General features: G+C 40.4%; 2 protein-coding genes across 2 annotated transcripts; both read right to left on the minus strand.

Moving 5' to 3' along the window:
• Window positions 1-5,925: 5,925 nt before the first annotated feature.
• On the minus strand, window positions 5,926-7,052 carry LOC127537277 (olfactory receptor 2AT4-like). The gene has a single exon (XM_051959435.1). The coding sequence runs from the start codon at window positions 6,880-6,882 to the stop codon at window positions 5,926-5,928; it is 957 nt and encodes a 318-aa protein (XP_051815395.1). The 5' UTR covers window positions 6,883-7,052.
• A 1,519-nt stretch (window positions 7,053-8,571) lies between these two features.
• Window positions 8,572-13,566, minus strand: LOC127537279 (olfactory receptor 2K2-like). The gene is made up of 2 exons (XM_051959436.1): window positions 12,353-13,566; window positions 8,572-8,658 (listed from the first exon to the last, which is right to left on the minus strand). Exons 1-2 carry the CDS (start codon window positions 13,277-13,279, stop codon window positions 8,572-8,574), a joined length of 1,014 nt encoding a protein of 337 aa, XP_051815396.1. The 5' UTR covers window positions 13,280-13,566.
• Window positions 13,567-14,507: the final 941 nt, after the last annotated feature.

A 14,507-nucleotide genomic window follows, 5' to 3' on the forward strand; every position in this document is an offset into this window, starting at 1 on the left:
AGTTGACCAGCTAAGCCAGGTTAGAACCCTTCTACAGAAATAAGCATGAGGAGAGAACTACACTACATGTGAGCTGGTTGGAAAGAGCCAATTGGAGGACTGTGGAGCGAGTGGAGTCCGGGATGAACAGGGAACTTGGGGGGCCTCCTCTGTGGTCCAGTTGCCGTTTTTGTGCCTGCCAGACCATGGCCTCTATTTCACACGTCAAGTCATCTAAGTACTGGGATGACAGAATGGGCTCCGGTTCCTCCTGGGCCTCTTTTTTGGTGTGTAACAGGGAAAGTGCATCTGCCTTGATGTTTCTAGATCTGCTGCGATAGGAGAGGGAAAATTTTAAATGGCCAAAGAAGAGAGGCTACCTGGCTTGACATGAGTTCAGGTGTTTGGCTGTCTGGATGTAATGCAGGCTCTTGTGATCCAGCCAGACCAGTAGACAGCTCACTCCAGCCAGTGTTGCCACTCCTCCAATGCCAGCTTGACATCGAGTTGCTCCAGGTTGCCAGTGTCACATTTCTGCTTTGTAGTCGACAGTTACCGAGAATCGAAAACGCAGGGGTGTAATTTGCCATCTCCATGTGCCCACTGGGATAATACCGCACCTGCTCCGGTATCCGAGGCGTCCCCCTCCACGATGAACTGATGGTTGGGGTTTGGTTTACATGGGGATAGGAGCCGTAGCGAATCTCATCTTCAGTTCTTGTGAAGCCATCTCTGCTTCCAGGTTCCAGCAAAACTTTTGAATCGTAGAGGTGAGCGCAGTGAGGGGGACAGCAATGAGGCTGTAGTCTTTGATAAAGGTTGTGGGAGAAGGCCAGGATGTCGTCTTGGTAGACAAATACATTCTGATTCAGAAGGTCCCTGAGAACGTCATTCACTAGATGCTGGAAGTAGACGGGGGAGTTGGTGAGGTGTCAGCGCGTTCATTTACTCGCTATAATGAGGAATCCTAAGTCCCAATTATCCTTTAAGAATATTTAATATGCATTGGAGTATTGAAAGCATGTACATGCACCTTCTTGGTTTGGAAAACCACAGTTATCTGTGACTAATACACAAGAGAGTTGCTGTAGCCAACTTCCTCAAAAAGGATGCCTACAGAAGTCCTGGTGATCACGTTAAAGTGTAGTGATGTTTGTGTATCTCTCAGACTACAAACCTCTGGATGTTGGAGGACAAACATCAGGTATGTATGTAGAATGTAGACTCAACCATTTTAGTAATGTTAATAATAAAACTGTAAACCATCCATCCCTGTTTACGAGGTGTCCTTGTCTAGGTTTAATATTTTTTCAGTCATCAGTTTCTGGAAAGTTTTTGTGGATAAAACTGATAGAACTGAGAATGAGATGGTTCAGTTCAACTGCATCACAAACTACAGCTGTCAATAAATCAAAAGCTCTAAAACATTAAAAAGACAATTTTAATGATCTTACAAACCTGAATATGTATACACAGTAACTGTTTAAATATTAAAACGTGAACATGCAAGGCTGTGTTATTATATCTGTTCCGTTTTATTGTTTTTCACGGTAAAAACGGGAACAGATGAAGCAAGGTGATGACATCATCAAGTACGCTGGTGTTCCAATTTTACTTTAGCCTCGATGTGTCCATACTTTGAAGTAGGGACTTGCATACTTCGAATTGAGACATGGCCAAGGAGCCATAATTCAGACTGAACTCCTCTGGTTTCCTGGTTTGTTGTTTCTCTTCAAATCCTGGTAGGATGTTGTCTGTCATGACACTCAACCAGTCATATCCTCTCATGAGAAAGGGGAGTGATTTGATTGTTCATTAAGGTCTGTGTCATTGATGTTTTGTGAGTCAGGTGTCAATAAATGTTACCAGTTTCAACAGAACTTGTTCACCTGAACTCAGTAAAGGACCGACACCATATACTTCCACAGCCAATGGTTGCAAACCAGCATGTATGAAGTACTAGTTTTAGGTTTCCATATTAATTTTAGTTGTTTCATTATAATGTATTGATGTAACTCTGTGCTTACATTTACAGACAATTATGTTGACAACTTTGTGTCTATTGTGTCTTTAAGTGTGATTGTTTTTTGGGTGAGAAGACCCGAAATGTGAGGATTAAAAGGTGTGTGTGTGTGTGTGTGTGTGTGTGTGTGTGTGTGTGTGTGTGTGTGTGTGTGTGTGTGTGTGTGTACTTGTTTCTGCTATACAGGTGGGGACTTTGACCTGACTATTTGCTATAAAGGTGGGGACTTGTCTTACGGTGGGGACCTAAAATGAGGTCCCCACGGGTGGCAACACCGTTTTCTTGGCCATATTGTTGTTAATAAAAAATGTAAAAGTGCAAAAACGTTTGTTTAGGGTTAGGCATTGATTTGGTGATGCTTAAGGTTAGGGTTAGGGTAAGGGTTAGGAGTTAGATATGAATGGGAGTCAATGGTAAGTCCCCACCGGTATAGAAAAACAAACATGTGTGTGTGTGTGTGTGTGTGCGTGCGTGTGTGTGTGTGTGTGTGTGTGTGTGTGTGTGTGTGTGTGTGTGTGTGTGTGTGTGTGTGTGTGTGTGTGTGTGTGTGTGTCTCTTCAGTAGGCCAGGTTTTAACTCCACCCCCTGATGGACCCTCAGGACTGAGACGAGAGGAGGTCAGTCTCACTTAGAACACAGAGGAGGTCACTTCTTTCGGCCTTTACTTTATATCTTTGTTTATTAACTCTAGCATTGGGTCAGAACGTGGCAGCTCTTTAAGTTTGATCACACATTTTTTTTCTGTGTGAGTTTTTAAGAGTTATCAAGCAGTTTTGGTTTTTGCACAATTAAACAGATTGTTTTCACATTTCTAATATTTTTTTTTATTATTTAATATATAATTATATAATATATAATTCAACAGTTCTCATTCTGATACAACACAACAGGTTACTTTGACTTTTCTTGCATGAAAAATTTCCCTCTCAAAGTTTAAATGATTGATGAGCCATTTTCTTTTATTTCTTAGCTTGTCATCAAAACTTGAGTAATAATCAGGGTTTTATTTATTAGGCTACTGCAGCTGTGGTGCAGACAAATTCTTCAGTAACATATAGTATGAAGTTTTCTGGCACAGCGCAGCAAAGTTCACTATATGTTTATATGTTAGGTACAGTTTTGGGGCTATATATATACAGTGTCTTGTGAAAGTATTTGGCCCCCTTGAACTTTTCAACCTTTCGCCACATGTCAGGCTTCAAACATAAAGATATAAAATTTTAATTTTTTGTCAAGAATCAACAACAATTGGGACACAATCGTGAAGTGGAATGAAATTTATTGGATATTTTATACTTTTTTAACAAATAAAAAAACTGAAAAGTGGGGTGTGCAATATTATTCGGCCCCTTTACTTTCAGTGCAGCAAACTCACTCCAGACGTTCAGTGAGGATCTCTGAATGATCCAATGTTTTCCTAAATGACTGATGATGATAAATAGAATCCACCTGTGTGTAATCAAGTCTCCGTATAAATGCACCTGCTCTGTGATAGTCTCAGGGTTCTGTTTAAAGTGCAGAGAGCATCATGAAGACCAAGGAACACACCAGGCAGGTCTGAGATACTGTTGTGGAGAAGTTTAAAGCCGGATTTGGATACAAAAAGATTTCCCAAGCTTTAAGCATCTCAAGGAGCACTGTGCAAGCAATCATACTGAAATGGAAGGAGTATCAGACCACTGCAAATCTACCAAGACCCGGCCGTCCCTCTAAACTTTCACCTCGAACAAGGAGAAGACTGATCAGAGATGCAGCCAAGAGGCCCGTGATCACTCTGGATGAACTGCAGAGATCTACAGCTGAGGTGGGAGAGTCTGTCCATAGGACAACAATCAGTCGTACACTGCACAAATCTGGCCTTTATGGAAGAGTGGCAAGAAGAAAGCCATTTCTCAAAGATATCCATAAAAAGTCTCGTTTGAAGTTTGCCACAAGCCACCTGGGAGACACACCAAGCATGTGGAAGAAGGTGCTCTGGTCAGATGAAACCAAAATCGAACTTTTTGGCCACAATGCAAAACGATATGTTTGGCGTAAAAGCAACACAGCTCATCACCCTGAACACACCATCCCCACTGTCAAACATGGTGGTGGCAGCCTCATGGTTTGGGCCTGCTTTTCTTCAGCAGGGACAGGGAAGATGGTTCAAATTGATGGGAAGATGAATGGAGCCAAATACAGGACCATTCTGGAAGAAAACCTGTTGGAGTCTGCAAAAGACCTGAGACTGGGACGGAGATTTATCTTCCAACAGGACAATGATCCAAAAAAGTAAAGCCAAATCTACAATGGAATGGTTCACAAATAAACGTATCCGGGTGTTAGAATGGCCAAGTCAAAGTCCAGACCTGAATCCAATGGAGAATCTGTGGGCAGAGCTGAAGACTGCTGTTCACAAACGCTCTCCATCCAACCTCACTGAGCTCGAGCTGTTTTGCAAGGAAGAATGGGCAAGAATTTCAGTCTCTCGACGTGCAAAACTTATAGAGACATACCCCAAGCGACTTGCAGCTGTAATTGCAGCAAAACGTGGCGCTACAAAGTATTAATGCAAGGGGGCCGAATAATATTGCACGCCCCACTTTTCAGGTTTTTATTTGTTAAAAAAGTTTAAAATATCCAATAAATTTCATTCCTCTTCACGAATGTGTCCCACTTGTTGTTGATTCTTGACAAAAAATTAAAATTTTATATCTTTATGTTTGAAGCCTGACATGTGGCGAAAGGTTGAAAAGTTCAAGGGGGCCGAATACTTTCACAAGGCACTGTGTATATATATATATATATATATATATATATATATATATATATATGATTTAAGCTGAACTCTGAGAAACAAAATATAATTGCTGAGCCCCAAAATTGTACCTAACTTCTATAAACATATAGTGAACTTTGCTGCACCAGAAAGCTTCATACTATATGTTACTGAACAATTTGCCTGTACCACAGCTGCAGTAGCTTAATAAATAAAACCCTGATTATTATTGTTCTGTGCCTGTGTAAAGCTTGATCCTTGCAGGTTGATGTCTCGTTAAAGACAGAATTCCCTCAAGTTTTGATGACAAGCTAAGAAATAAAAGAAAATTGCTCATCAATCATTTAAACAAGTAAAACACTTGTTTGAGAAAAAGATGGAAGTGGAACGGCATCCTGATAAATTTTAATATTTCAGATAGTTTAACTGATCTGACAAATAGAACACACCTCTAAATCTGCTAAAAAATAATGCTGAAATTCACAGTGTTAATTCTCTTTGAGGTGAATTTTGTAAGACATAAATATTTTATACTGATTTTCTGACAAACAGTGAAAACAGTGGCCGTCAAACTCAGGAGATGAAATGAAGAAACAATATTGGGTTTTAGCCAACATATTTAAAACTGAGGGTCTCAGTGTAGAAATTATTGCCCATAATTATCAGTAACAAATTACAATCAGCAAAATGATTGTGCTGGTGATCATCAGACAAAGACATGTCCAGAAAGTGTCAAAATGACACAAAAAAAATGACGCAACACAGTTACAGTCTTTAGAATGCATACATGCTGTTAAAAATCGCCTTTTCTGTGTGATAAATGTCACATGTTGAATCTCCCAATGAGCCACTAGAGTCCTCTAGTGGACTGTTTTTGTTTCAGATAGTCCTCCTACATGTTATTCCACAGGTGTTGGGCCTGCCTGTCTTTTGTCCTTTGTGCACGTCCAGTCCATTCAAAAAGCAAAGTCACTGCAAGTATCTGACATGATGAAAAAACATAATGATAAATATCAGATTTTATATTTGCATCCATTTTATTTCTACTTGCTAAACAATTTTCAGGCAAATGACCATCTGAAAAACATTTAGTGCAAATATTGTACAATATATTCATTTGGTTAAAGGCACATCATTAAAAATGCCTAAAATTCAAAATAAATCACTAATTTGATGTCATAAAATGCTGCTTTACATTCATTTGAAAATAAACCACACCAGAAATTTTGTTCCTAATTTTGGTCAGTTTAAAACCATAGATGAGAGGATTCATAATAGGAGGTATGATGAGAAATTCTATCAACATGAAGTTTAAGAGCATTTGAGGGAAATCTTTTGAAGCAAGTCGCAAAGCTATAATATCAAAGAACAAAGTGAAAATAAATGTGAATAAGGAGATCAAATGTGGTACACATGTCTGCATGAACTTTGCTCTGTTTTCTAAAGAACTGATGCAAGTTTTGATGAGATACAAGTAGGACCAAACTATGAAAAGACCATGAAACCCATAAATGATTACTGTAATGTTTCCAACTATGCCATTAACGGCAGTCTCTTCTGGAAAACATGCCAGTTGAACAATGCTCCAGTTCACACAAAACAGTTTGTCAATATGTGAGCTGCATAATTTTACCCTGGATGTTAGATAGATGCTTCCTGCTATAATGCAGAAAGGTGTAAACCAAGAGAAAAATGCTAACTGAGTGACTGTGTTCTTGGACATGACAGAGTGGTACTCCAGTGGTCGACATATAGCCAGATACCTGTCATAGGCCATGACAGCAAGAATGGACAGATCACTGCAGACAAAAGAGTACATGACCAGAGCCTGAACAAGACATCCAGAATAAGAGATAACATGAACTGGAGAGAGCAGATCCCAGAGAAATTTGGGGTAGAAACCAGTTGTTCCATAAAGTCCATTCATGCAAAAAGCACACAGCAGAATATACATTGGTTCATGGAGGCTGTTATCCAAGATGATGATCACAATCAGAGAAACATTCGCCAGAAGTATTGTGCAGTAACACAGCAAGCTGAGAAAGAAGATAATAGATCTGTGGTTCACTGTTTCATTGAATCCTGAAAGAACAAACACTGTTATTACAGAAACATTAGCCATGATGGTGGGAAAACTTCATTCTACTTCTCTGTAATGCGTAGCCTGGTGGTGTGTGATCTCTCCTCTCTCCTCTGTCTAGTATAGAGCACAGAGACAGTTGGGGATCTTTAAACCAGCCAGTCAGTTCTCTGAACTGAGAACTCACTGCTTTGGAAAATGACAGAGGATTCCTCGTTGTGCCGTATAAAAAAGGACAAACAACAACAACTATGTGAAAGAACTCCACCTCCTCTGCTTAGTGGCCACTATTCCTCCTCCTTTTCCTTCTCCCTCCTTTCTTTTTTTTCCCCCAGAGTGGCGTGAATGAGGCAATAGCAATCCCGATCTGTTAAAGATCAACAGGAGAACCCAGAAGGTTGCTTAAAAATTGTTCTATTGGTCTCATTGTAGTGCTGCACAGTGGTATAGTGGTTTCCACTTTCACCTTGCAGCAAGAAGATCCCTGGTTCAAATCCTGGCCTGGGATCTTTCTGCATGGAGTTTGCATGTTCTCCCTGTGCATGTGCGGGTTTTCTCCGGGCACTCCGGCTTCCTCCCACAGTCCAAAAACATGCTGAGGTTAATTGGTTACTCTAAATTGTCCGTAGGTGTGAATGTGAGTGTGATTGTTTGTCTGTATATGTAGCCTTGCGACAGACTGGCGACCTGTCCAGGGTGTCCCCTGCCTTCGCCCGAGTCAGCTGGGATAGGCTCCAGCACCCCCTGCGACCCTAGTGAGGATAAAGCGATGTATAGAGAATGGATGGATGGCTGTTCTCATTGTATCAATAAACACTCTTAATATTGAAAATTTCCCTCTGTTTTTTTGTTCTTACAGCCATATTGGAATATTGGATGTAGTCATGTACAGTTGACCAGCTAAGCCAGGTTAGAACCCTTCTACAGAAATAAGCATGAAGAGAGAACTAAAACACTACACGTGAGCTGGCTGGAAAGAGCCAATTGGAGGACTGTGGAGCGAGTGGAGTCCGGGATGAACAGGGAACTTGGGGGGCCTCCTCTGTGGTCCAGTTGCCGTTTTTGTGCCTGCCAGACCATGGCCTCTATTTCACACGTCAAGCCATCGAAGTACTGGGATGACAGAATGGGCTCCGGTTCCTCCTGGGCCTCTTTTTTGGTGTGTAACGGGGAAAGTGCATCTGCCTTGATGTTTCTAGATCTGCTGCGATAGGAGAGGGAAAATTTTAAATGGCCAAAGAAGAGAGGCTACCTGGCTTGACATGAGTTCAGGTGTTTGGCTGTCTGGATGTAATGCAGGCTCTTGTGATCCAGCCAGACCAGTAGACAGCTCACTCCAGCCAGTGTTGCCACTCCTCCAAAGGCAGCTTGACATTGAGTTGCTCCAGGTTGCCAGTGTCACATTTCTGTTTTGCAGTCGACAGTTACCTAGAATCGAAAACGCAGGGGTGTAATTTGCCATCTCCATGTGCCCACTGGGATAATACCGCACCTGCTCCGGTATCCGAGGCGTCCCCCTCCACGATGAACTGATGGTTGGGGTTTGGTTTACATGTGGATAGGAGCCGTAGCGAATCTCATCTTCAGTTCTTGTGAAGCCATCTCTGCTTCCAGGTTCCAGCAAAACTTTTGAATCGTAGAGGTGAGCACAGTGAGGGGGACAGCAATGAGGCTGTAGTCTTTGATAAAGCAGTGGTAGAAGTTGGGGAACCCAAGGAACTGCTGTAACTGTTAATGGTCCTCAGGTCGTGACCACTCTTCTACCGCCACCACCTTGACAGGATCCATCCTGATCTCTCCCGCTGAGATGATGCAGACCTGGAAAGAGACTGTCATGACATACAATTCACATTTCTCAGCTTTGACGAATAATCGGTTCCAGAGCAGGTGCTCCAGAACCTGCCAGACATGCTGACGGTGCTCCTTCAGGTTGTGGGAGAAGGCCAGGATGTCGTCTTGGTAGACAAATACATTCTGATTCAGAAAGTCCCTGAGAACATCGTTCACTAGATGCTGGAAGTAGACGGGGGAGTTGGTGAGGTGTCAGCGCGTTCATTTACTCGCTATAATGAGGAATCCTAAGTCCCAGTTATCCTTTAAGAATATTTAATATGCATTGGAGTATTGAAAGCATGTACATGCACCTTCTTGGTTTGGAAAACCACAGTTATCTGTGACTAATACACAAGAGAGTTGCTGTAGCCAACTTCCTCAAAAAGGATGCCTACAGAAGTCCTGGTGATCACGTTAAAGTGTAGTGATGTTTGTGTATCTCTCAGACTACAAACCTCTGGATGTTGGAGGACAAACATCAGGTATGTATGTAGAATGTAGACTCAACCATTTTAGTAATGTTAATAATAAAACTGTAAACCATCCATCCCTGTTTACGAGGTGTCCTTGTCTAGGTTTAATATTTTTTCAGTCATCAGTTTCTGGAAAGTTTTTGTGGATAGAACTGATAGAACTGAGAATGAGATGGTTCAGTTCAACTGCATCACAAACTACAGCTGTCAATAAATCAAAAGCTCTAAAACATTAAAAAGACAATTTTAATGATCTTACAAACCTGAATATGTATACACAGTAACTGTTTAAATATTAAAACGTGAACATGCAAGGCTGTGTTATTATATCTGTTCCGTTTTATTGTTTTTCACGGTAAAAACGGGAACAGATGAAGCAAGGTGATGACATCATCAAGTACGCTGGTGTTCCAATTTTACTTTAGCCTCGATGTGTCCATACTCTGAAATAGGGACTTGCATACTTCGAATTGAGACATGGCCAAGGAGTCATAATTCAGACTGAACTCCTCTGGTTTCCTGGTTTGTTGTTTCTCTTCAAATCCTGGTAGGATGTTGTCTGTCATGACACTCAACCAGTCATATCCTCTCATGAGAAAGGGGAGTGATTTGATTGTTCATTAAGGTCTGTGTCATTGATGTTTTGTGAGTCAGGTGTCAATAAATGTTACCAGTTTCAACAGAACTTGTTCACCTGAACTCAGTAAAGGACCGACACCATATACTTCCACAGCCAATGGTTGCAAACCAGCATGTATGAAGTACTAGTTTTAGGTTTCCATATTAATTTTAGTTGTTTCATTATAATGTATTGATGTAACTCTGTGCTTACATTTACAGACAATTATGTTGACAACTTTGTGTCTATTGTGTCTTTAAGTGTGATTGTTTTTTGGGTGAGAAGACCTGAAATGTGAGGATTAAAAGGTGTGTGTGTGTGTGTGTGTGTGTGTGTGTGTGTGTGTGTGTGTGTGTGTGTGTGTGTGTGTGTGTGTGTGTGTGTGTGTGTGTGTGTACTTGTTTCTGCTATACAGGTGGGGACTTTGACCTGACTATTTGCTATAAAGGTAGGGACTTGTCTTACGGTGGGGACCTAAAATGAGGTCCCCACGGGTGGCAACACCGTTTTCTTGGCCATATTGTTGTTAATAAAAAATGTAAAAGTGCAAAAACGTTTGTTTAGGGTTAGGCATTGATTTGGTGATGCTTAAGGTTAGGGTTAGGGTAAGGGTTAGGAGTTAGATATGAATGGGAGTCAATGGTAAGTCCCCACCGGTATAGAAAAACAAACGTGTGTGTGTGTGTGTGTGTGTGTGTGTGTGTGTGTGTGTGTGTGTGTGTGTGTGTGTGTGTGTGTCTCTCTCTTCAGTAGGCCAGGTTTTAACTCCACCCCCTGATGGACCCTCAGGACTGAGACGAGAGGAGGTCAGTCTCACTTAGAACACAGAGGAGGTCACTTCTTTAGGCCTTTACTTTATATCTTTGTTTATTAACTCTAGCATTGGGTCAGAACGTGGCAGCTCTTTAAGTTTGATCACACATTTTTTTCTGTGTGAGTTTTTAAGAGTTATCAAGCAGTTTTGGTTTTTGCACAATTAAACAGATTGTTTTCACATTTCTAATAAATTTTTTTATTATTTAATATATAATTATATAATATATAATTCAACAGTTCTCATCCTGGTACAACACAACAGGTTACTTTGACTTTTCTTGCATGAAAAATTTCCCTCTCAAAGTTTAAATGATTGATGAGCAATTTTCTTTTATTTCTTAGCTTGTCATCAAAACTTGAGGGAATTCTCTCTTTAATGAGACATTAACATTCATGGATCAAGTCTTACACTGGCAAAGAAAAGTAATAATCAGGGTTTTATTTATTAGGCGCTACTGCAGCTGTGGTGCAGACAAATTCTTCAGTAACATATAGTATGAAGCTTTCTGGCACAGCGCAGCAAAGTTCACTATATGTTTATATGTTAGGTACAGTTTTGGGGCTATATATATATATATATATATATATATATATATATATATATATATATATATATATATATGATTTAAGCTGAACTCTGAGAAACAAAATATAATTGCTGAGCCCCAAAATTGTACCTAACTTCTATAAACATATAGTGAACTTTGCTGCACCAGAAAGCTTCATACTATATGTTACTGAACAATTTGCCTGTACCACAGCTGCAGTAGCTTAATAAATAAAACCCTGATTATTATTGTTCTTTTCCTGTGTAAAGCTTGATCCATAAATGTTAATGTCTCATTAAAGACAGAATTCCCTCAAGTTTTGATGACAAGCTAAGAAATAAAAGAAAATTGCTCATCAATCATTTAAACAAGTAAAACACACTTGTTTGAGAAAAAGATGGAAGTGGAATGGCATCCTGATAAATTTTAATATTTCAGATAGTTTAACTGATCTGACAAATAGAACACACCTCTAAATCTGCTAAAAAATAATGCTGAAATTCACAGTGTTAATTCTCTTTGAGGTGAATTTTGTAAGACATAAATATTTTATACTGATTTTCTGACAAACAGTGAAAACAGTGGCTGTCAAATTCAGGAGATGAAATGAAGAAACAATATTGGGTTTTAGCCAACATATTTAAAACTGAGGATCTCAGTGTAGAAATTATTGCCCATAATTATCAGTAACAAATTACAATCAGCAAAATGATTGTGCTGGTCATCAGCAGACAAACACATGTCCAGAAAGTGTCAAAATGACACAAAAAAAAATTGACGCAACACAGTTACAGTCTTTAGAATGAATACATGCAGTAGAAATTCTCCTTTTATACTTTGTGTGATAAATGGCACATGTTGAATCTCCCAATGAGCCACTAGAGTCCTCTAGTGGACTGTTTTTGTTTCAGATAGTCCTCCTACATGTTATTCCACAGGTGTTGGGCCTGCCTGTCTTTTGTCCTTTGTGCATGTCCAGTCCATTCAAAAAGCAAAGTCACTGCAAGTATCTGACATGATCAAAAAACATAATGATAAATATCAGATTTTATATTTGCATCCATTTTATTTCTACTTGCTAAACAATTTTCAGGCAAATGACCATCTGAAAAACATTTAGTGCAAATATTGTACAATATATTCATTTGGTTAAAGGCATATCGTTAAAAATGCCTAAAATTCAAAATAAATCACTAATTTGATGTCATAAAATGCTGCTTTACATTCATTTGAAAATAAACCACACCAGAAATTTTGTTCCTAATTTTGGTCAGTTTAAAACCATAGATGAGAGGATTCATAATAGGAGGTATGATGAGAAATTCTATCAACATGAAGTTTAAAAGCATTTGAGGGAAATCTTTTGAAGCAAGTCGCAAAGCTATAACATCAAAGAGCACAGTGAAAATAAATGTGAATAAGGAGATCAAATGTGGTACACATGTCTGCATGAACTTTGCTCTATTTTCTAAAGAACTGATGCAAGTTTTGATGAGATACAAGTAGGACCAAACTATGAAAAGACCATGAAACCCATAAATGATTACTGTAATGTTTGTAACTATGTCATTAATGATGGTCTCTTCTGGAAAACATGCCAGTTGAACAATGCTCCAGTTCACGCAAAACAGTTTGTCAATATGTGAGCTGCATAACTTTACCCTGGACGTTAGATAGATGTTTGTTGTTACAATGCAGAAAGGTGTAAACCAAGAGAAAAATGCTAACTTAGTGACTCTGTTCTTGGACATGACAGAGTGGTACTCCAGTGGTCGACATATAGCCAGATACCTGTCATAGGCCATGACAGCAAGAATGGACAGATCACTGCAGGCAAAAGAGTACAAGACCAGAGCCTGAACAAGACATCCAGAATAAGAGATAACATGAACAGGAGAGAGCAGATCCCAGAGAAATTTGGGGTAGAAACCTGTCGTTCCATAAAGTCCATTCATGCAAAAAGCACACAGCAGAATATACATTGGTTCATGGAGGCTGTTATCCAAGATGATGATCACAATCAGAGAAACATTCACCAGAAGTATTGTGCAGTAACACAGCAAGCTGAGAAAGAAGATAATAGATCTGTGGTTCACTGTTTCATTGAATCCTGAAAGAACAAACACTGTTATTACAGAAACATTAGCCATGATGGTGGAAAAACTTCATTCTACTTCTCTGTAATGGGTAGCCTGGTGGTGTGTGATCTCTCCTCTCTCCTCTGTCTAGTATAGAGCACAGAGACAGTTGGGGATCTTTAAACCAGCCAGTCAGTTCTCTGAACTGAGAACTCACTGCTTTGGAAAATGACAGAGGATTCCTCGTTGTGCCGTATAAAAAAGTACAAACAACAACAACTATGTGAAAGAACTCCTCCTCCTCTGCTTAGTGGCCACTATTCCTCCTCCTTTTCCTTCTCCCTCCTTTCTTTTTTTCCCCAGAGTGGCGTGAATGAGGCAATAGCAATCCCGATCTGTTAAAGATCAACAGGAGAACCCAGAAGGTTGCTTAAAAATTGTTCTATTGTTCTCATTGTTGCGCTGCACAGTGGTATAGTGGTTTCCACTTTCACCTTGCAGCAAGAAGATCCCTGGTTCAAATCCTGGCCTGGGATCTTTCTGCACAGAGTTTGCATGTTCTCCCTGTGCATGTGCGGGTTTTCTCCGGGCACTCCGGCTTCCTCCCACAGTCCAAAAACATGCTGAGGTTAATTGGTTACTCTAAATTGTCTGTAGGTGTGAATGTGAGAGTGATTGTTTGTCTGTATATGTAGCCTTGCGACAGACTGGCGACCTGTCCAGGGTGTCCCCTGCCTTCGCCCGAGTCAGCTGGGATAGGCTCCAGCACCCCCTGCGACCCTAGTGAGGATAAAGCGATGTATAGAGAATGGATGGATGGCTGTTCTCATTGTATCAATAAACACTCTTAATATTGAAAATTTCCCTCTGTTTTTTTGTTCTTACAGCCATATTGGAATATTGGATGTAGTCATGTGCAGTTGACCAGCTAAGCCAGGTTAGAACCCTTCTACAGAAATAAGCATGAAGAGAGAACTAAAACACTACACGTGAGCTGGCTGGAAAGAGCCAATTGGAGGACTGTGGAGCGAGTGGAGTCCGGGATGAACAGGGAACTTGGGGGGCCTCCTCTGTGGTCCAGTTGCCGTTTTTGTGCCTGCCAGACCATGGCCTCTATTTCACACGTCAAGCCATCGAAGTACTGGGATGACAGAATGGGCTCCGGTTCCTCCTGGGCCTCTTTTTTGGTGTGTTACGGGGAAAGTGCATCTGCCTTGATGTTTCTAGATCTGCTGCGATAGGAGAGGGAAAATTTTTAAATGGCCCAAGAAGAGAGGCTACCTGGCTTGACATGAGTTCA

The sequence above is a fragment of the Acanthochromis polyacanthus genome, chromosome 14 (assembly GCF_021347895.1).
Source record: "Acanthochromis polyacanthus isolate Apoly-LR-REF ecotype Palm Island chromosome 14, KAUST_Apoly_ChrSc, whole genome shotgun sequence".
NCBI classification, from domain to species: Eukaryota; Metazoa; Chordata; class Actinopteri; family Pomacentridae; genus Acanthochromis; species Acanthochromis polyacanthus.